The 23,029-nt window shown below is 46.2% G+C and overlaps 1 protein-coding gene across 2 annotated transcripts; it reads right to left on the bottom strand.

Moving 5' to 3' along the window:
- Nucleotides 1-12,188: 12,188 nt before the first annotated feature.
- On the bottom strand, nucleotides 12,189-20,981 carry PI16 (peptidase inhibitor 16). 2 transcript variants are annotated; one of them, XM_084497537.1, is made up of 7 exons: nucleotides 20,844-20,981; nucleotides 20,388-20,441; nucleotides 18,140-18,358; nucleotides 17,383-17,492; nucleotides 16,484-16,572; nucleotides 14,108-15,706; nucleotides 12,189-13,720 (listed from the first exon to the last, which is right to left on the bottom strand). In XM_084497537.1, exons 2-7 carry the CDS (start codon nucleotides 20,421-20,423, stop codon nucleotides 13,581-13,583), a joined length of 2,193 nt encoding a protein of 730 aa, XP_084353663.1. In that variant the 5' UTR covers nucleotides 20,424-20,441; nucleotides 20,844-20,981; the 3' UTR covers nucleotides 12,189-13,580. The 2 variants fall into 2 exon arrangements, with proteins under 2 accessions (XP_084353663.1, XP_084353664.1); XM_084497538.1 differs by having other exon boundaries at nucleotides 20,303-20,441; nucleotides 20,844-20,934.
- Nucleotides 20,982-23,029: the final 2,048 nt, after the last annotated feature.

The following is a 23,029-nucleotide window of genomic DNA, read 5'->3' as shown; positions in this document are numbered from 1 at the left end:
AATGCTGAAGAATTATGCATAGTTTTTTTGGAGGCTATACATGTCTTCAATAATCCCAGCCCCAGAGCATGTCTATAATCCATTCTCTCCAGCTCTGGACCACCAGGAGAGTGCTGCATAGCAGCTCTAGCCTTGTTATTGGGAAAGGAGCACATCACATTATTTACACTATTTAGTGTCCAGAGAAATTCAGGAGCTTGACATTACTGAGTTGGTTTCTGTTCTCCTGCCCTGTTCCCTTTGGAAGCTTTATGAGAGAACAAACCCCTCAGTACTGGCTATGGTGGGACTGGAGCCTGCTGGAAAGGAGGTGCCCACAAGGCCTAGGAACATTGCGTAAATCTTTTCAGGACAGGCAATTTGACCTCAAGTGGTTTGGGTGAGCTCAAAGTCCCAACCCACGTCTGTCCCGCCACGTCGATCTGGCTACAGGGCTGGACAGGGCCGCTCAGTCTGCAGCAGGAGGCAGGCAGGACGCAACCAGGCATCCCTGCCAAGTGTTGCAGTTCCTGTTAAATCCACTCCCTCCCTTTTCCCTCCCTCTACCCTCCCCATCCTTCCCGGCCTGCATCTCCCCTCCCTTCCCTTCTCCCTCCCATTCCCAGCAAACAAAATGGCTGCTGCAGGGCCATTTTGTTTTCTGCCTGGAAGAGGGAAGCAAGAACGCTGGGACTTGGCTCTTTTTTTTTTGGAGGCTGCAGCCATGTTAGAACCCAACTCTCCCTTCTCGACGTGGCACCGGCTGTAGCGGGGAAAAAAAAGGACCTTCTGGAATGAGACCAAAGTCAGAGACAGAGAGTGGGTAGTTTTGGCATATGTTGAGCACTGAAAATGCCTGGAATTGCCAAACTGAGCTTTTGTATTAGCAGAGTAAGGCTACTCGGTGCATGCAGAGTCGTGGGGCTGCACGGTATAGCTGGATGGAAAGGTTTGTTCACTATATTCAATAAAACAGCCCTCCTTTCTTGTGTATTTATAAAGTACCAGTGAGCACTGTTGTCTAATTTGTTTTTGGACGGGCAGATGGTTTTACACGTCGGCTTGGTATGATTAGAGCCAGTCATTGCCGGACAGTAGCATTTTAACCTGTTGTGTGTCCTCTTGTTTTTGGTGAATACAGGGTTTGACCTATCCACTGATCTGGCAGTGCCTGAATTTAGCTAATGGGATCTGGAGGATTTTTTTAGGTATTTTTGTTTTGTTTACTGCCTTAAAAGCTTTCATCTTGGGAATAAAAATATTAATTTAAATATTAAAAGAAATAGATGTTCCTGGCTTTGTAAGCAATTGCTTTTCTTGCCTGGATGGTGCAGTGCTGATACCAAGCTGTTTACTTCACCACTGTCTGCATGCATTAAGGTGTGGTACACATCAGATACACCATGAACAGTAAAGTGCCTTGAAATTTTAAGGGAACTTGGTGGCATTACCATACGATGTTGCACAGTCACATGGCAAAAATACCTGAACATGTGCCAAAGAAAAGTTTTTTTGTTTGTTTTTTACTTTAAGTGATTCTGCATTACCCTTAGTAGCTAGGATATCTTCTCAGTAGTCATGACTCTTTGTTCCCAGACACTTGGAGGAACAGCTTTCTGTCTGGTGGCATAGGGGGATTGGGCTTTGATAACGTGTCAGTGGTGTGATAGTCTCACTTTTCCTGGAGGGACTACTCAGGCATCTGGAGAAACGCAGAGAGAAGCTGGGAAAGAGAACAGAAAGTTGGGAATTGCTGTTCTTAGATAGAAAAGGTATTTGTCTCCATATCTGCTTGGCTTTTTTACAAAAGGACAGTGCAGGCAGTTGCACTGGAAACAGTGGTCTCAGAGCTAGTGCTGCATGTGTGGACACTGGGCAGGTGGTTTGTGTAGCAAATGAAATATTCTGGTCAAAATATATGTTACAGGTGGACATTACCTGTGTACCTTTGGTGAGCAGTTTTTGAAGTGAAAATCATGAAGGAAAGCAGTATGGATGGAAGAGTTTACAGAGTATTACAAGAAAGGATCTTTTTTTAGATTTTTGGGTTTTCCTAAAGACTTGAATATAGAGCAGTTAAAAAATAATCATTTTTTTCTCTTATATCTCTTGATTTTAATTATTTTTAAGAAATCATGAAACATCAATAACATTTGTTTTTAATTTTATGACAAAAATGTTTTTTTTGTTGTTGTTGTTTTTTGTTTTTTGTTTTTTGTTTTTTTCTTTCAGGAAAGTATTAATTATAGGCTAATTGACAATGAAAATATATTTATGTTTAGAAAAAGTATTACGTTTGTGGCCAACTCTAATAATGGATTTATGAAGGGTTAATAAAACATAAATAGTGTAACAAGCATGTTACAGATGCATATATTGTAGATAACAATACTGGATTGATTAATGATGATCCAGAAATTTAGAAGCATCTGATAGGCATTGAGACAAGCCCTAGCACGAGTAGGTATTCAATAACTGTTAATTGTTTAATAATTCTTTATAAAGAAGTGCTGCAACATTTATATGAAATGCTGTCTACACCATTAAAACAGCACGGACAAAAGGCATTATTGAAACATGGGGTTGCTGAACGAAAGTATTTTAAATATTTTTGCTTCCATTTCCCTTTTCCACTGTGCTTATTTATAGCACCTTTGATTAATTCTTCTGCAGAGTGGTGTTTTACAGTCAACTCCAGGGTCAGGTGTATGAGCAGTTGGATTGTCTTGCTTTTCTGATAGGTCCACCTGGTTTGTGTAACATTAAAATAAACTTGTCAGTATGGCTAGTTCGGCAATTGTATTTTTTGCCTTCTGGTGGTACTGAGCGCTTCAAGAGATTTTTCTGGACTATTGCTGCTTTGCCTATTCCTTGCTGCTGGCAGTCTGGGTGTATGCTCCAGGGCAGTGTTTCCATCCAGCCTAGAGCAAATCCAAATACATTTACAGCAATACTGTGTCTAAAGGAAGCAAACAAGGCAAAAGAACTGGGGCAGGCACACAGCATTGCTGCATTCCAGCAACATTAGGGAGCTAGTGAAAATTTTCCCTACCTCCCTTTTTATTTTTTTTTCTTTTTGTCCACTTGCTTTTCATTTTCCCACCCTGGCAAGGTGGCAAGGCAAGGACATGAAGTTACTAGAGGCTTCCCCACTGGCAAAGCTAAGGAAAGAAAATGGCTGACACTCAGCCATTTTGTGTCAGTGCAGGCAGCTGGCTTAATGTAGGTTTTGTGTTCATCAGGGCTGGTTCTGCCCTAGTTCAGCTGTGACTCCAAGAGGCTGAAAAGGGTTTCAGAGATTCAGGGCCATGATTTCCCACTAGGAAGTCCTGCCTGTCCCCGGCACATTTTGGCACCAAAGTGCTAGACTGCATCTATACAAAGGCTGAAAGCAGTGTCTGCTTTTCAAAGAGTGACTTTGTTCTTTCATGGTTTCCTCCTCCTTCCTCCATTTCATTCAGTTCTCCTTAATAAGCAAGATCAGCACCTCAAAGCTTCAGAGCTGTTCCAGCTACTTTCCGAGGCTCTGAGTTGTCTCCTGGGGGTCTGATCAGCTAGTTCATTATGAGACCAGGTAACTGAAAAGCAGTGGTGTTTTAGGTCACCTCTCTCTCCCAGAAATTAGTAGGAAAGCTGGACAGGAGATGTCTTTTTTTTTTTTTTTTTTTTTTTTTCCAGCATAAAGATAAAGGATCTTGCTGTGAAGAAATATATTAATCCTTTACCTGCCAATTTCCCCTCACTCTTCCAAAAACATCTAGACAGCAAGACCATGCTGTGGCATATTCTGAGCATGGAGATGGTCTTGCAATCTTTCTCAGAAGCTGACTAGCTGACTAGCTTTGTCAAAAAAAAAAAAAAAAAAAAAAAAAGCTAATTTTTAAGAACTCATGTGGATCTGGAAGGGGAAAACAGTGGTACCAATCCCTTAAATTTTTAGCACAGAAAATGGTATTTTTCAAAGTGGCCCAGCTCTTCACAGTGAAGTATCTAAAAATCTTCAGAAACTCTGGGCTTAAATAACTAAGAACTTAGTTAGTGGCTTAGGGTTATGGGCTCCTGACTCTTACAGACCCTTTTGGCTATTATATGCAGAATTTTACATAGCTGCATCACATTTAGGCTCTTGTACATCTAATGCCTTAGCCGCAGTGTGCTGGAAGGGAAGTCTTCATGTCTGGAAACGAGGGCAGACCTTGACTTATGGCTGTATGCCATAAGAACTACAGCTTTTATGGCTGTATGCATATATGCATATATTGATATGCCTCTTTGTGAAATCCCGGCAGGTTTCACAAAGCTTGTGAGCATTCATTTCTATTCTACTGAGCTTTTATTCAATATGTGTGTGGTATTCTCTCTCCCAGGATGTGTGATTCTCCTGCAAATATTAGAATGGAGCACGACTTTTTCTGTCTCTGTGAAACACTGTTGGTAGAGGTGGATATCAACTGATCCTGTGGCAGTGTGACCAGAGACAAGAGCAGGACTTGACAATGATGGTTCCAGTATCAGCTTTCATACGGACTCACTGTGTGATCTTTGGCAAATTTGGTCACCTCTCTGTTTCTTCTTTCCCCACCTTGACTTCATGATTTAAACCATAAGTAATCCAGGAGAGGGGCTAGCTAGCCTTACAATTTCTATAGCAGCTTGGACAATCAAGTGTGACAGTGATACAAAGACTAGTATAGTCATACTGATCCTTACTGAGGATAGCACTTCTAAATCTTCCTTCCTGTTTGACTGCTTTCTTCATGAGCCCTGGCAAGATCAGGATTGTAGTGTCAGCAGCTCATTATTCCCAAAACCTGGACTCATTAAGACAATTATCATAATTAAATCTCCTGTTTTCAGGATTGCTTGTAAAAGTCAGAAGGGATTTTTTGTTTGTTTGTTTGTTTGTTTCCTCTCAATGTATAATTTGATCTATGTAAACTGGGAGTTACTTAATGTAATTTCCTATCCACAGTTTGATATTGGCCCGAGCTCCTATTCTCTGCAATGGTACCAAAAGTGACCTAAGTGACCTTTTAAATGCATGGCCCATACAACATGTTTATATGTTTAAATAATACAAAACACCAGAATGGGAATCAGGAAATGATGGTTTCTCTAATTCACTTGTTAAGGGCCTCATGGGAGAAGGTGAGCATCCTTTCACCTCTAGTACTGTGTGCAGTTCTAGGCACCACAGTACAAAAAGGACATTAAACTGTTGGAGAATGTCCAGAGGAGCGCAACGAAGATGGTGAAGGGCCTAGAGGGGAACACATATGAGGAGCGGCTGAGATCACTGGGTCTGTTCAACCTGGAAAAGAGGAGACTGAGGGGATACCTCATCACAGTCTACAACTTCCTCGTGAGGGGGAGTGGAGAGGCAGATGACAAATTCTCCATAATCACCAGTGATAGGACCCGCAGGAACGGTGTTAAGCTGAGAGGAAGTTTAGGCTGGACATCAGGAAGAGGTTCTTCACCAAGAGGGTGGTTGCACACTGGAACAGGTTCCTCAGTGAAGCAGTCACTGCACCAAGCCTGCCTGAATTTAAGTGTTTGGACTGTGCACTTAGTCACATGGTCTAAACTTTTGGGTAGACCTGTGCGGTGCCAGGAGTTGGACTTGATGATCCTTATGGGTCCCTTCCAACTTGGGATATTCTATGATTCTATGATTCTTTGCAATAGGCGTCACCTGATGCAATCATCTGGGGCCATTCACCTTCTCAGTACTCAACCACTGCAACAACTTACAGCTTTCTTGCCACCAAAATCCCTCTGGTTGCTGTCTGTGGCACTAGCTTAATCTTTGAGAAGCTGAAACACTTCAGAATAGAAAATCTCATTTTGGAAGGTACTTACAAGGATCAAGTCTAACTGTTAAACTTCTGACTTTAATCTAAACTAATACCCCTGTTCCTGATTGTAACTGCTATGAAGCTCAGACTGGTGTTCCATGCACTAAAGAGGCTTATTTAACCTTGGTGCATTGCTTTCTATGCCAATAAAACTGGAAGAATATTTCCCATCAGAAAGCTATTTGGGATTCAAAGTACTTCGCACTGTGGATGGGCTGGGTACTTAAGTGCTGTCTGAATCAGTCCTGCAACACTGGTTTTCTGACATTATTTATATCTAATCATACTAGGAGAGGCCTGGCAAGGCTGAATTTGTCAAAAGAAATTAAAGGAATTACCTGGAATGTGTTGACTGCTAGTGAGAATGACTTCTGGACATCTCTGCAAAGGAACAGGGGCACTTTACAAGCATCACTGCAGAAATATCCTTGTACCTACTCATCCTAAACTCTCACCTTAAGAATTCCATCTAAAACAGACCTTTCAGAATCTCACTCATTTGGGCTATTGCCTGTTAGCTGTGAAAGCACGAACACAGCCTTTGTCCTTTTGAAAACCTCTGCCTTAGCCCCAGCATATCCCACAACAGCAGTTAACAGATGTTCAGAGAGGCTGGGGACCCCTCTTGCTTCAAGGTGTCAAGTTCCCATGGGAAGTCCTCCTTTGGGTCTCTGCTGTGCTGCACATGCAACCCCTTTATTGTGCTACTAGTGGCTTCCTTTTTGTTACATCATTCTTTAATATTTTAGGGGGACTCTTTCTCATTTCAAGAGGAACCTAAAATGATTCTTTTAAGTGGCCAACTTAATACCTTGCATCTGTGTTTAGGTGTACAAAGAACGAAAAATTCTCAGAAGGTGAGACAAGGGCTTGGGGAGAAGCCAGTCTGTCTCAGATCCATGCTAATATTGCCTGGCTGTTATATAGCATTAAAGGGACACCAAGCCTGCATGTTGTACTTGTTTGTTTAGGAAATGAGATCTGCCTTAATGTACTCAATACCATTACATTTGCAGCCTAAAAGCTTCCTTGTACTCACTTATTTACGATCTGCTCAGTTCCCCGGAATGCATAGAAGCTAAATTGATGGATTATTTTATATGGTCTGTCAGGTTTGTTCTAGATATGCTTTGTGTTCAAGAGGTGAGGTCAGCCTGCCTGTATATTATTTGGCATTACTGCAGTTTCAGGAGGCTTTACTAACTGTGTGCATGGCCCTGGGTTCAAAGGGCAGGGCTGCTGCTTCCATAAGGGCTTGGATGCATAAAATTTGCAGCCAGTGTGATTGCCAAGGATAAACTGTAGTCAAAGTGGACAGAAAGAGGTTTAAAGGAGGAAAGAGAGCTAGAGGGCAAGGTTGGGTATGAGACTCAGTTCCCCTAACATCATAAAGTCTGATGAATTTTCATGCATTTCTCTTTACAGGAGCCACAGAGCAGCCAATTCCTGGATAAGGGTCATCTCATTGCCTTAGACCACCATGGTCCCAAGCTGTCCTTGAGGCTGAGGTAGTAGATTGAATAGTTGTGGAGTCCTATCCTCCCTTTGAGCTAACTATACAATCTACTGTCTTTCCTAAGGAGACAGTCAGGTCTTCAGTTCTCATCATCTATTTCAACACCAAGCGTGGAGACGGATGGTCCAAGTAATCCTGTTCTTACAGAAAGCCAGTAATGTGGCTGTGAATCACACAAGACCTCTGTACTGCTCTGTGGAGGTGAGGTAGTAGGTTGTATAGTTTGGTGGGAGGGATTGTATCCCATTTCAGGTGATAACTATACAGTCTATTGCCTTCCTTAAAGAGCAGCAAAACCATTGGAGAATTGCTTCAGCCACAGAGGTCCAGAGACATCATTTCTTTCTGTTGAGGATCCAAACCCATTGCTGACCAACTCAGTGCGTTTTCTCTTACAGCATCCAGGATTGCATTATTCCAGGGACTGCTCCATGCTTAAGTCATATGAACAGGGAGTCATCTATATATTAAAAAAAAATAAAAAAGTCCCTCTGTTTAATGGGTGCAAGACAAACAAGTAATGAGCTGGTGCCTCAGCTCCTGGTGTTCAGTTCTATCCCTCCCCACCCCTACTCCCTTTTATTTTTCTGGAGATGAGCTCAAGTTGTGAAGGGTTTAAGTGTGTTGTTCTTTTCGGTCTATTCTCAAGTGTGGAGGGAAGTGTATTTGTATTTTTTGGTAGATCTGTACTTGTGATTTAAGTTTGTTGAACCCAGTTCTGAAGTTTGGATTAAGAACTATATCCACGAGTAAGTTTAGCCTGTGGACTCAAAACCCCAGGAGCTGATAGATTTTGGCTGGTTGGCCTCTGCTCAGTAAGTGCATTCAGGTTTTGGACAAGTTCCCAGCTCTACCCTGTTATAAAGTTAGAGGGTATTTCTTTCTAATTTGATAATCTATATTATCTGAACTCACTGATATGCAAACCCTAGCAAAGCAATTAGTGCTCGTATATTTACATAGAATAAGCCAGCAGTTTGTACTAACACCCTGTCCTAAATGTGAGACAGGTGAAGAAGAGACGTGACGTGAAGGAAGCAAGTCTTAACACTTCTGGGTTCTCCCAGGTAGGAAGTACTGACATCTGATAGTAGACAAATGAGAAGACAGCGCACTACAGAGCTCTAGCACTTGACAACAGACAGGGAACAGGTTTTTCCCTTTTCAAGAAGCAATTAGAACTATCCCTCTGCTATATTCCAGAGTAAATAGGATCAAGGTCATGAGTGGGACTGTAATGTGATCAGGGCTACACCAGTTCTTCAAGACTGAGGGATGTCCCAGGAGATTATCACTGGCATCACACTGTCAGGGAAATGTGAGATCTGAGACACCGGGGAGCAAGGACAAACTGAGGACACTTTCACAGATGAAGTAGGAGAATGAGAGCTGCAAAAAGACATTAGAGCCCTCAAATTTCAGCCTTGAAGCGAGAGACAGGGAGAATGAGACCTGGTTGCTTGGGCTATGGGACTCCCAGAAGTGAAGCAGTTTGTTTAAGGCTCTTCTGCTTCTTGGGATGGGGCGTAGCTGCAGTAAGGCTGAGATGTGATTTCTGCAGGCTGGGCAACAGCTGGTGGGTGGGGATGCTGCAGTGTCTAGCATCAGAGGAATGCAGCCCTCTCTCCATAAATCTGGCTTTTCAGCAGTCCTGGGGACCTGCCACACAAAGCTACAGCTTGTTCCTCTTCTACGCATTGTTATCCTCTAGCTGCTTGCTAAGGGGCAGGCCTTTCCTACCCCCAAGATTGCTCAGAAGGTACCAAAGAAGAATAGCGCAGCACATCAATATTTAAGAGGTATCCCCTAGAGAAGAATTAATCCTTTGTGTCCCAGATTGAATCAGTTCAGCCCCATCCATTGCATTGATGTTAATGTGGAGAATCTTAAGCAGCAAAACTGTATGAGGTGGAAGCCAAGAATAAAATATTATTACTAGAGATACTCTCTTGTAAAAACAAACTTGTTTTGACTTAAGAAAAAAAAAAATGTCTTTTTACCGTCTTGAAATGAGCACAGCTGATGAACTGGGACTAGGGCTGGCCAGTGCTCCTGATTGTGTGTTCCCAAGTTCTCCATGTGCCCAAACCCCTGAGCAGGAAGGGAAAACCACAGCCAGGACATTATAAGGGTGTGGGGCAGATGGGATTGGCCATGCAGCTGAGACCATAGGTCTTTCTATCAGTGCACTCTAGCTGAATCCCACTGCAAAGCTCTGGGGCTGTAGCTGGGCTCCTCTCTGCTTTGTACAGCCACTGTTATAAGCACATTTGTAAATCTGATACAGATTTCCAGATATACCAATTATCCATAAACTGAGGTCCCCACCACACTGGCAGGGCAGTGGCCATTTCATAGCTGGTGTCATGGCCCATACTGTAAATTCCTGAGGACAGCACATATGCTGCCCCCCCACCCTTCTAATTCACCATCTTCAGAGGAGCTTCAGGAGCTGAATCCAGATGACCTTCTCTCCCCCAGCCTGCAGTGAGTACATCCACTGGAACACAGGTCCTGGGGCTTCAGGGAAATCTGCAGGTGGGGTTCATGCAGCACCCAGGTCTTATAAACACCACAAATCCCCTGATTTCAACCCAACTGGCCAAAACTGATGGTTAAATGCCTTAAAGCATTCTGAGGCTATATGTCAGAGCCTGTGGGATGGAAAATTGTGGTGCTGTGTTGCCATGGTGATGGGCCCCCACAGCACAGGAATTTGTTTCCTGCCTCCTCATAGCCTGCTGCCATGTAGCCCATGGTCAGACAAACATCAAAAACATCAACCCAGTGTCATGGGGCATCCTTTAGAGGTGTTGTGAATGAATGATGGCAAGTTGTCCATAAGCAGGGCATGGCCACCCTCAGCAGGCTCCACTATGACCTGGTAGCTGCTGTTTTCCTTCAGATGTCAAGGCAAATGCCATCTGCCACCCTAAAATACCTACATTGTCCCCAAGGACTTTGGTCACATGCGGAGGCCAGACAGCAAGAACATGAAGCACAGTCCTTTTCTAGCATAGTCCTCTTCACCATTGAAAGGATACCCATATACAAACCTGCCACTTCTGCCACACACAACTGTGGGACTGTGGTGCTGCCAAGCACCAGCAGCATCTTTGACAGGTGATTGGCTCCTTCCCTGCCTACCCTGGAATCTCCCACCAATTCACCTAGATGCTAGAGCATCCTTCATATCAACCCCAGAAATGGGGTGGAAATGCAGCAAGTCTCCCTTGAATGTTTTGCATCTTTTTCTGGCATACCCCACCATAACCCTGGCCCACCTTTACCATACAGTCACCTTCTTTCCTTCCCTACATCCTCCTAGTTTGGGATTAAACCAAACCATTCCAAATCCCCTTGCTGGCAGGTCTCAGTTAGGGAACATGGGGAAGAAGAAAGGGAATTTTCCGTCTGTTTTTGAATTTTTTTTGTTAGAAAGAACTCTATAAATAGGTCCTTGCACAACTGCATGATTACAGAAGTCAAAACCTTAATGAAAACAAAACTCTATAGAGATCAGCAGCCTCAAAACCATGATAAAATACTTAAATTGTAGAATTATTTGTATAGACACATGCCAGCATCACTGTTAGGTCCAGTTCCATAATGGATCCCAAGGCAGGAGACTGTGAGGTACCCAGCTTTGCAAAAAAAACCCACAGGTGTTGACCAAATGTCTTGATTTTGCTGGAAAGGGAAATGCTTTTCTGCTCTTTTAATTGTTAGTTGGTAATTAATGCTGCACTCTCCTTTACCCAAATGGAAAAAACGTTACAGGCCTGAAATGCTCTGTCTCTGCCTTACCCTTCGTGAGGCTGCAGCTCCTTACAACAGGTGAACAGCAGCCACTCTGGCTGCACGTCATTGGTCTAGTGACCATCCAGACCCACGCTGGATTTTTTTTCTGCCAGAAGCAGCTCCACAGGAGCTTTCAAAAGCTCAGCCTGCAACAAGACCATGCAAAAACCATGGCACCTGAGCAGGAGGCTATTTCTAATCTGATTCTTAACTACATCTGATGCTTGTGATTAAATTGAGCACTAGACTCTCCAGAGGGCTGTGCAGTGAGGTTGAATTTGCTCAGTTCTCCGTGGTGACTCTCCCACTCCCATCTGCTGGCCACCGTTCAGCAGGGCTAATGGTGACCATGATCTAAAAACACCCCACAGGCAGCTGGTTTCTTGTAAGGGATCTGGTGCTGCTGGGCTTCTGAACCAGGACTGCAGGAAGAGGTGTAACACAGAACTGCAGGGCAGCCTCACCAGGCAAGGCAGGGGTGCAAGAATAGGGAAAAGCAAAATGCAAAGGTCCAGTGTCACCATTGCTCCTGTGCAGCAGGTTTACTCCTCACAATAAGGACTCCATTCTTCGCATGCTCTTTGTGGCTGGGTGATGTTCTGCAGTGAAAACACTGCAGAAATGCAAAGTCTGGGGAAAAAGCAGGGGAGGACACTTACATTTACATTTTTTCTTTACTGAAAAGATGAAACAGTGTGTGTTTGGGGGTGGGACGATGCTGACTGTTGGGCCTCTCTAAATGCAGAACCAGAAGCACTCTAGCCCTAGGTTTTTGGTTTTTGTTTGTTTGTTTTTCTCTGAGCTCTCTTCCTCTTACTTTCCTTGCTCAAAAATTCCTGTTGGGGACAATTTTGTTTGCTCTGCACTCATCTGGGAGCTAGGGGAATATTTCCTATGTCATGCTAAATCTCCTCCTTCTGCTGCCTTTACAAAGGCTTAAAAACATAAAATTGCAACCTTACAGAAACCAGCACCCAGATGCTTTTGGAAAGTCAAAAAAAAAAAAAACATTCAGCATTCCCCAGGAGCTACAATGTGTTTTAGGAGTTCTACTTAAACACACAAGCAAGATTGTTTTACAGATATAAGCTGGTCTTGGATACCCCAGAAAGACAGTGCATGCCCCACAGCAGACTTTCAGAACAAGATTTATTCAGTGCATGCTCTGTGGCTGCACAGGACACAGCATTCTAGGGGGGATAGACAAATATTGGACTTAAGGTCTTTCTCCACCTCACTGATCTATTAAGAAACCAAAGAAGGGACTGGATCTTCTAGTCCCTTCTGCTGGTCTGTAAAACTTGTCACTTATTTAACCCACCTTACTGGGAATCTTCAGGTGAACAGAGCAGAAACATGGAGGGATAAAACACACAGTGCTCCAGAGAATGAATACCATCCTGCAACAAGGCCTGGAACCATTGGTAACCTCTAACATCATTCAATTGGCTCTCTCAAGCTGAAATTGTACCAGCACACCTGATTATTTTGTTTTCTTCTGGACCAGGTTCCACCATTCACAAAATACATGTTATCTGTATCTAATTTCAAATACATCGTACGCTTAAGTTATGCAAAGAAGGAAGCCATGCAGAAGAAAGCTGTATGAATAAGCCAGTAACTCCACTCTAGAGCTGAAGGATTTTCTTCTGTGCAGGCACATGGGTAAAATAAAGCCATGCCAATGGAGTAACTGTGGAATGGGTACATGAAATGAGGAAGCAAGCAAAGGTTGCAGATGTGAGAAGGAGAAAGGAGTACATAGGGTACTGGCCATAGCTATACCAGAAGCAGGAAGGAAATATAAATCCTCTTCTGTAGAAAAGAAAAAAAAAAAAAAAGAAAGAAAAAAAAGCCACTCTTTTGGAAAAGGAAGGAAGAGGTGATACGTCCAAATTTGAGACAAACAGGCACATCGAGAGGAAAAAAGAGCATTTTTGTTAGAAACTCTTTCTGGTAGGCAAACATCAAACCCATCAACCATGCATTGTCTACAGACAAACACCAAAGCCAACAACCATGTCTCATTGCCATTCTGGTTTCCAAGGCATTCTGCTTTCCCTGGAGACACGGTGCAGCAGGACCTGCCAGCTGCACAGGGGGATGAGAGACCTTACCATTTCCTGTTTGGAAACAAACCAGAAGCCCAGGATGTCTGGGAAGAAAGGCAAAGCATTGGTGTCCAGGTTCACCAGTGTTATGGCAGACCCCCTCCTGCCCTTGGGCCTCCTCAGAAGGGGACTGAGTACCCATGGGATGGACAGTTGCCCTTGGCACATCAGAGCTGGAGTGCGTTAGCCAGTCAGTGTAAGTGAGTGTGTCAACCTGAACTGTCCACAGTGTCTCCCAAGTCTACCAGGGTTGTGGGACAACCAGTGCTGAAGAAAGGCTTGGTGACTGGTGCAGGGACAGCTGAGAAAGACTGTTCAAAGCAAAAGGCCCATCAGGATGACACTGAGTAGGAAGAGTGAAAGGCCCCAGCAGGTACTGGGGGCTCCAGCTGTGGGCTGATCCATGCTTTTCTGGTCTGAGTTTGTCTCCCATTCTTCAATGGCTAGAGTATCTGCTGGCAGAACAATAGAAAAACAGGAGTTAGAGGGAAAGATCTGAGCAAAAGAGAAGCTCCAATTCATGCAGGTCCTTCAGTGATGTGCACCAAGACACCCTGAGGTGCAAGGGACAGAAGTGCACAGATCCAGCAAAGGCAAGGGAAAGCTGGTGGGTGTTAGCGAGGAGCACGCTGTAAACAAAACCATGCTTCATGAACCAGATATCCAATCTGCCCCTTTTCAGTGTTAGGGGAAAGAGTGAGGAAAAGGGTTGGTACCACACATGAAATGAGGATCCAGAGGACCAGTCTGATACTGGTTCCTCCCAAGCCATGCCCCATGCTGCTTGGGGATCATTCAACATCTACATGTCCATGCCAGGACAGACTCCACAATTACTTTACCTGAGAAGGAGGACTGGAAAACAGGGCTCTGACCCTTTTCTTTGGAAGATGATGTCAAACGCAAGAAGGTAGGTTCTTCAGGACTGAAGACCACTGACTTTGAGGAGGTTATATGCTCAGTTTTATTGAAATCTAACTTGATCTCTGGAATAATTTTGCTGAAGGATGGAGGTGGACTGGAAAAGAAGGATAATTTATTTCCTCCATCCCCTTTCACACCTTTATTTGTCTCTGGGACTGATTTGGGGCTGAAGGCTGTGCCAATACTTTCTAATAAGGTAGGATCCTCTGTACTTAAGCCAATGGGCTCTCCAGTGTCTAACTCTACATCTGGAAATATTTTATAATCCCCATCTAATGTGGGCTCAAAGGAAAGTGTGAGCCCAGTTGCCTCAGTTGGGTTGGGTCTTTCTGTTTCAGTTTTTGTTAGCATCTTTGCTGTTGAGGTGGTGAGATTTTGCTTTGTTGAAGTTGTGTAAGTGTGTGTTGGCTTGGATAAAATGGTGGTAAATGTTGGTGAGATGGTTGCTGGCTTGGCTGTAGAAGGTTTTGTCTTGGCCATAGTTGGGGTGGGTGCTGGCTTGGCCATAGTGGTGGTGGGTTTTGGCATGGTAGGTGCTGACTTGGCCATAGTGGTAGTTGTGGTGGGTTGTGGCATGGTTGGTGATGGCTTAGCCACAGTGGTAGTTGTGGTGGGTTGTGGCATGGTTGGTGATGGCTTAACTGTAGTGGTGTTTGTGGTGGGTTTTGGCGTGGTGGGTGCTGGCTTAGCCACAGTGGTGCTGGGCCTTGGTGTGGTGGGCACTGTCTTGGTTGTAATCATTGCGGGTTTTGATGTGGTGGGTGCTGCCTTGGCCATAGTGGCAGTTGTGTTGGGTTGTAGCATGGTGGGTGCTGGCTTAGCCATAGTGGTGGTTGTGGTGGATTGTGGTGTGGTGGTGGGTGCTGGCTTAGCTGTAGTGGTGTTTGTGGTGGATTTTGGCATGGTGGGTGCTGGCTTAGCCTTGGTGGTGGGCCTTGGCGTGGTGGGCACTGGCTTAGCCTTGGCAGTGGGCCCTGGCGTGGTGGGTACTGTCTTGGCTGCAGTCATTGTGGGTTTAGATGTTGTGGATGCTGCCTTGGCCGTGGTGGTAGTTGTGGTGGGTGCTGGCTTAGCCATAGTGGTGCTTCTGATGGTTTGTGGCGTGGTGGTGGGTGCTGGCTTAGCCGTAGTGGTGTTTGTGGTGGGTTTTGGTGTGGTGGGTGCTGACTTGGCTGTAGTGGTGGTTGTGGTGGGTTGTGGCATGGTGGGTGATGGCATAATGGTAGTGGTGGGGGATTTTGGCGTGGTGGGTGCTGGCTTGGCCATAGTGGTTGTGTTAGGTTTTGGCATGGCAGTTGTTTGTGTGATGGGCTTTGGCTTGCCTGTAGCTATGGTGGGTTCTGGCACAGTAGATTTTGGCTTTGCCATGGATGTGGTGGGTACTTGTGTCTGGGTTGGGGGTATGGTTATGAGTTCTGGCTTCGCTGTGGCCATGGTGGGTGATGTTATGGTAGGTTCTGGTGTGGTTGTGGTGGATGTTGTCACAGAAGTTGGAGTGGTCTCTTCTACAGTGGATTCTGGTAAGAGATGAAAAACACCATGGGTTAGCACTAGGGTCAACTGACCCGTTGCTGTCCAGGCCTCTATGTCCTTGTACTGAGGGGCCTAAAACCAAACACAGTACTCAAGGAGCGGCCTCACCAGAGCAGAATACAAGGGGGTGATCACCTCCCTGGTCCTGCTGGCTGCACTATTCCTGATACAAGCCAGGATGCCGTTGGCCTTCTTGGGCACACTGCTGGCTCATGTTCAAGCAAACATCAATCAGTACCCCTAGGTCCTTTTGCTCTGCACAGCTTCTGAGCCACTCTGCCCCAAGCGTGTAGTGCTGCATGGGGTTGTTGTGGCCAAAGTGCCACAAGACCCAGCACTTAGCCATGTTGAACCTCACCCCACTGGCCTTTGCTCATCAACCCATACTGTCCAGGTCCCTCTGCAGGGCCTTCCTATCCTCCAGCAGATCAACACTTCACTCCAGCTTGGTGTCATCTGCAAGCTTAGGTCACTCTGGGCCATCTCCCACTCTTGAGGTCCCAACCTGGAGACATCTCATCTCCCTCACACAACCTTCTGCCCCTTGGGGATGAGGCAACAACTCCTAGCTAAGGGGGTTATGAGGTCTGTGTCCAATCCTCATCTTGTGACAGCCGACCAGTCTCAAGGGCTTCTATCCCATGTGATGCCTCACAGTCCAGGCCTGGAGCTGCTGGTCCAGGTTCAGAGTTTGGACCCCAACCCAGGGGTCTCTGTCCCAATAGCCTGTCAAGGCACATACACTGCTTTACTTCACTTACCACACAAGGACTTGACACACACTCTACCCTCGGGACACTGTGAGCAAGAGGGTCCTTCTTTGTATGGCTTTCGGCCTTTCACATTACCCCTGGACGCAGAAGACACCAAGAAAAAAAGTGTAAGGAAAGAGGGTAAATGCCAACCCCAAAGAGGGAGGTTTGATTCAACTGGAATATCCCAGCCATGACAAAACTCAGAATTAATGTTAAAAAATAAAAATTAAAAAAAATCAGGTCTTTGTCTCCTGCCACACACTTTCAATGCCATTTACTCAGTGGCCTGACCCTAGGGTGACTAAAACCAGGGAAGAAAGTTCCATGGACCAGGTCCTTCACTACCACCTAGAAAAGAGCAGTTGTTGGACATTTGGACACATGATTTTATCTCCCCTCTACTAAACACCCCTAAGAAGGTCCGCTGTTGCTCTCCATCTCCAAGTGAGTGGTCTCCAAGGCTAGCACCAGGGTTTCACAAGCAGGTACCCACCTCTCCTCCCATGTGCAACCCATCCTGCTGGTACAATACATGCTTCCTGACCCCTTCCCAGGCCATTGCTGCTGCTATTGGGGAAGAACAAGGCACAGAGCAGGTAGGTAATGTTTGTATCCTTAGTTACTGTGACATCAACCGTGGGCAGCACTCTGGGGGAGTTCCCTCCCTGAACTGTGGCAGGAGCTGAACCAGACCTCAGTAGTCCTCATGGGCAAGGATCAACAGACAACCCTTCCTTCCTTAGTGACCAATCCAAGACAATAAAGGCCTTTCTTGAAATTGCCTTGCTTGCATTTCTGAGCAACACCAAAAGCTTTTCCTGCTGTCTCATAGGGATGGAAGGAAGGGCATTTCCTTGCAGAAGGCCGATCAAAATGAACCAAGTCATACAAGGCATAGGACTTACGGAGGATAGTAGTTGCAAACAAGCAGGTACATGTCCTCTGTTTCGATTCCATCAATCTTCTCACAAAACTTTGCCCCACAGCCAATACGATGTGTGTTTGCCCAAACCACCTAAGACAAAGACCAGGGGTGAAGGTGAGGTGATTGGATGAAGGCAGACACCCTGTTGGCAACCCATCCTCTGGCCTTGAAGGCTGCTCCGTCATCACACCAACACCCCCCATGTCTCAGTGTGTGTCCCAGATCCCACATGCCCGTGTTGCTTTCACATTCAGAATCCTGCTACTTGCATCTGTCTGGACCACATTCCCAACGTAGGGCCACAGCCCACATAACCAAGTGCCACAGCTTTTCTACCCTATACTTCACCCAAGTAGAGCATCACTACCTCTGTTCTGGTCCTGGGGACCTCCACAGATCCATCCTGATATTTATACCACCACCATCTATGCTCTTCTCCACTCTCACCCATCCACCCAAGCTACAAAGACACACTCACATCTCTTGTCTGCCTAAGACAAGCCAGCACCTGGCTCTGCTGTGTAGCTGAAAAGGGGTGCAGAGCACTTTTTAAAGAGAGGTCTTATCTAAAATGCTGGTTATGGTTGGCACCATGCCCAGATTCCCCTGTATCAGTGATTCCTACCTGGTGCCCAGCATTAGTTCCCCATCTCTTTGCAAAGACTCTGAGAGGACCCAGGGCTCTGGTACAGCTCCTTTCCTGACAACCCTCTCCCTCTGCCCCAGCAGGCCAGTACCTGGGTGTAGTGACCACACATCTGCCCAGGGACACACACGGAAGTCGTCAGGTTATAGTATTTCTCTTCCCCGTTCCAGTCGTCCACAGCAAATTCCAGATCCAGTGTCGGAGCCATAGCAAAGAGGTTTTCTCCCCGTCGGCCCCTCTCCTTGTTGTGGTCCCAGATGCATTTCTCCGCATAGGCTTGGGCAAAGGCCTCCAGCTCTGTGTCCCAACTCTGAAAGGACCTCAGTGTCAGCATACAGAGAGGGACATTGGGCTCTCCAACACACACAAAGACTTCTGGGCTCCCTAGTTGCAATTTCCCCATTTATGAGTAAAACTAAAATTGCTACTCAATACATGGGTATCCCTGAGTGCACTCTGAGAAGTCCTCAGGAGATGGGAGCTCCTCAGTCTATCTCAGCACAAAACAAACCGCAACTTACAAACAGGTAGGTCAGTGCTGAGCATAATTCTCACAACCTTGCTTGGAGCACCCATAACATCAGCATCCTCAACTCAGTGTGGAAAAGCAATGAAGAAGCAGTGAAAATGGAGGAAGGGAGGACGCTCACACTGGGTCACACAGGAAGAGAACAGGGGACATCCTTCTCACCAGGGTGGGGATGGGAGAAGAGCAGAACACATCTCCCCTGGCAGCTGCACAGTTCCTGGGAGTACATGCTCCTAAAAGACATCATCAGTTCCCCTGGATCCAAAACGCAGCAGCTGCCTGCCTACCAAGAGCCCTTCCAGCACAGGGAGCAGCAGTGGCCCCACTGCCAGCTGAGTCCCCAGGCCCTAGTGACCATACTGCTATGCCTTGCAGAAAGGCATATGAGGAACCCTACACCACAACTGCTTGGACTATCCTAACACCATTTGATGGTGACAGCAGCTTTGCTTCTGCAGCAGGTTGGAAGGCAGCCAACAAACAACAGGTCCTCAATGGGACCTTCCTGGCTGGAGTCAGAGCTGGATTCTAGAGGGGGACAGAGCACAGCTCTGTTACAAGGCATTGCCACTGGGGTGTCGAGGGGACACGGACAGGCCCCCAAGCAGTAGCGCTGTAGGTGAAGGAAACACTAAAATATCCGTGTGGGGGCACAGAGAGCTAGTTGACCTTGCCTCATGGCCCCAAGCCAGGCTGAGAGTGATGGCTTGGAACCCTGCTGGGGAAATGCACACCCATCTTCTTCTGGCACAGAGCTGGGTTCCATAAACAGCAGGCTCACACCTGCAGGATTTGCCTCATTTTTTTAAAAAGTGCCTTTAGGCTAGGAATCCCCCCAGTGCCTAACTACTTCCACAGCAACAAGACTCATGTCCCAAACAGAAACACAGGGTGACATCAGTCAGGCATGGTGCCACAGCAGCAGGTGACCTCAAAGACAAACACAGCACAAGCGAAGTCCCAGGGAGGAAGGCAAGAATGGTTCTTACATAGAAAGCCTTTAATAAGAAATCGTTAGGGCTGCTTTATGATAAACATTTGTTGTGCTTCAAAGAAAGCCTTCTGCTCTGCAGTGTCAGTAGGTCTTGTGTTTAAGCAATTTGTATTAAACTAAGAGACAACACAGCCTTGCAGAGGGCAGCATCTCAAAGCACGTGATCTGCCATCACTCCTACAGCCAGCAGCAGCACTCACCAGATCAGAATTGCCACCAACTTAAGGACCTTGACTCACATTTTAGGTACTTGAGATATCGTTTCCCTCATGCTTTCCCTAAGAGTTTGGCTCCAAAGCCCGTACTTCCTGATTTTTTTTCTGTGCCTTGCTGTGGTGGGTGTCCATGGAAATTGTGGTGCTTAGGGTTTTCACACCCTCTGAACCCAAAGTCTCTTGTTAGGCCCCCATTATGCCTTAACATCACCTCTTTCTTCATTTGCTCAGCAAGCTCCCACTTACCAGGTCATGAACATTTAATTCAAGTGGTGCAACTTCAAGGCCAGATAAGAAGGTCTCCTCTGACTACACTGTGACCAAAAGAGCACAACACCCCAAATAGCTGTAATGAACAGCTCTCTTGCTCCTCTGCATGTGTTGTAAACAGCAAGGAAAATAACTGGGTACAGGATAAAGGGGCCAAATAAGACAAAAACCAGCACCAGCTCAAGACGTCATTTTTGCTTCCACTGCAGCCACAAGCATTGGTGGGCACCCGACTCAGTTTCTTACAGAAAAATGGGAGATCCTTCACCTCCATGTCATCACGCATAGGTCACGGTAGGAAGTAGGAGTGTGATGGAGAGCCCAAACTGACCTGGTAGTCATGCTTGAATTTGACATTCCCTCTCATAAATTAAACCCCAATCACCTGCAAAGACAAATAAAGCACACTAGGTGATGCTTCACGCAGGTGGTGGAGCAGGATTCCTCCTCCTGCTGCAGGGCCCCACTTATTGCAAGGTCTCAGTGCAAGCATTTGCCTTTCCTATCCATCACAAGGAGCTCCAGCTCCTTGTGAAAGCTGCATTGCTCTCACAGAGCATCAGGGGACTCAGATCACACTCGTGAGCTTCCAAAAATCATCAAAGTCAACTCTACAAGTCAAAGGAAATTCATCTTTTAGAAGCAATTTAGGGAACCCCTACATTAATACCAAATTGCAAACCCACACAATAATTGCTCTGCCTCCCAAATCCCTGCTAGCATTAAGATTCAAGCTTGCACTACATAAACTCCCTCTGAAATCCCCCTCACAATAAAAGCCACTTACCATCTTCAGCATATCCATAGCAGGAGGAGAGACCTGGGAGCGGTATTTATTATGCCCATCCAAGATTATCCTCTTTTCTTCATCAGTCAGAGACCAGCTTAGCTCCAGTGCAGTGAGCAACAGGAAAACAGGAGGAAGACCTGTGCTCAACATCATGCAGCCAGCTTCTGCTCTTAGCAGCCCACAGCTCTGGCAGTCAGATTTAAAGCACCTCCCAAAAGCAAGGAACACCCAACAGCTTGAAGACTGGGGAGGAAATGTATTTATTAGAGGAGGATTTCAGAGCCACATGGAACACACCCATCTCACATATCAAACTTGATAGAGAAGCAGCAGTGTCTAGTGCCAATGAGCTCGCAGGGTCCACTCCCTGAGACAGACCCTGTGCATGAATCGTAATTCCCTGCACTGGCGTTTTCATCCAAGCCTCTGCTACTCCAAATCTCAGACGTTGCTTTAATCATCAGTTATAGGGTTCCTTTTCCATGTTTTCTCCTAAACTGCAATAATTCCCAAGCAACTAGCAAATAAATGCAAAGCTCCATTTTACACAAGGGTCTTCCCCTGTCACAGGGGCACAGCCATTTCTAGAAAAGGCAACAAGATGCAACTGCTGAGAATGGTTTGCAGTACTGTAACCCCAGTGCTGTAACCAGGCTGGGAGTCAGACCCACCTTGTCCAGTCCCTGCACCTGTACACTGATCATGCCACGGGAAAGCAGCAGGTAGCTGGAAAACAGCCCCTAGGTTCTCCCAGCCCATTAGGAAGGCAGAGGGTAGCAGAGAGTTGATGACCCTTCCCCACGCCATCAGGAAGATGAGGGAAGGAAGAACAGGATGCAAAGCTGAAATTGCCCCCAGAAGAGGAGTTAGCAGGCTCCAGGTCTGGCTGGAATACTAGACCATCTTCTCTGCAGGGACAGACTGCTCCATCCCTAGCCAGACACCTGGCGGGCTCGGGCTGAGGTGTCTTGAATTGCATGCCACACTGCTTGCCTTGGGGACTGTCTGGCAGAAACCATCCCACACGCCTGCCACCTTTTCCTCCCCATCTGCGATTGTGCAGTCACTCCAGCTCTGCTCCTGGATCTGCCTTTGGGGATCACAGGCTATTAGAAAGGATCAGTGAGTGGGCAGCCCTAGCTAGCAGAGCCAAGTTAATCACACAGTCTGCTCTGCCTCTCCCCCTGCTCCTCCCCTCCCACTTTGCACCGCTCTGATCACCTCTCTTGCCACAATTGCTCTCCTACTGCCCCCCTAGATTTCTTACCTCTGTGCATTACCTTCTCCTTCATTAGGTCCAGAGTTTACCATGCTCTCAGTAGCCCAACAATTTCTGCAAGAAGGGTCTGAGGCTTCAAATGAGAGGTTCATATTTATCACTAAGGTCAACTACAGGCCTGGAGTCTGGGTCAAGGCAAAAAGGCAAACCTGTCTCCATCAAAAGACATCTCAGCAGCTGCATCTCTGGAGACCTGGAGAAACAGCTAGAAAGGAACAACACTAGATCCCCTCTCCTACCAGCGAGCTCACTATGACCTGCCTATGAGGAACAAGGCAGTGCTAAGACGCCAATGAACTTGCTGATGTCTCCAAGTGACGCACAGATAAAGAGCCAAGCAGCAAGTAGTCCCTGGCTCTATAGAATCCTAATTAGGCCTTATTGAAGATAGCATAGCAACAAGGAATAAAAAAATCGGGGGACACAGTGCTCTCCGAGAAAACAGGCCTGGAAGAGTCACAACCAGGGCATGTGGCTCATGGGGAGATAATTTCCAACTTCCCAATCTGCCCCAACAGCTCTTTTTGAAGCCAGCATCTGAAACATGGAGATTAGCAGCACATGGTCCAAGCCCCACCCTGGAGCTGACAAGCTCATGTCCAGACAGCATTAGGTAAGTGCAGGAGGAATGCAGATTTCCTGCTGCTCACTCAAAGAACAGCCAGTCCACTGCACCCCTGGGAGCCAACAGCCTCACCACAAGACAGGAGCAATGTGCTGATACCTGATGGGTTGTAAAGGGCTCAGCTCAACACTGGTGGACTCCAGAAAGGCACTGCAGAAGAAATGAAGCCGGGTTTCCTACTGATTCACATTCTGAGGGTCTTCAGCATGGCTTGGGTGTCTATCAAAGCTAGCACATTATCCTGATAGAAGTGGGATCTTTCTCTTCTACTTGCCTGCT

Source organism: Aythya ferina (genome assembly GCF_964211825.1).
Source record: "Aythya ferina genome assembly, chromosome: 25".
Taxonomy (NCBI): domain Eukaryota; kingdom Metazoa; phylum Chordata; class Aves; order Anseriformes; family Anatidae; genus Aythya; species Aythya ferina.
Note: the sequence above shows the minus strand (reverse complement) of the source record. Positions and strands in the feature narration are given on the sequence as shown.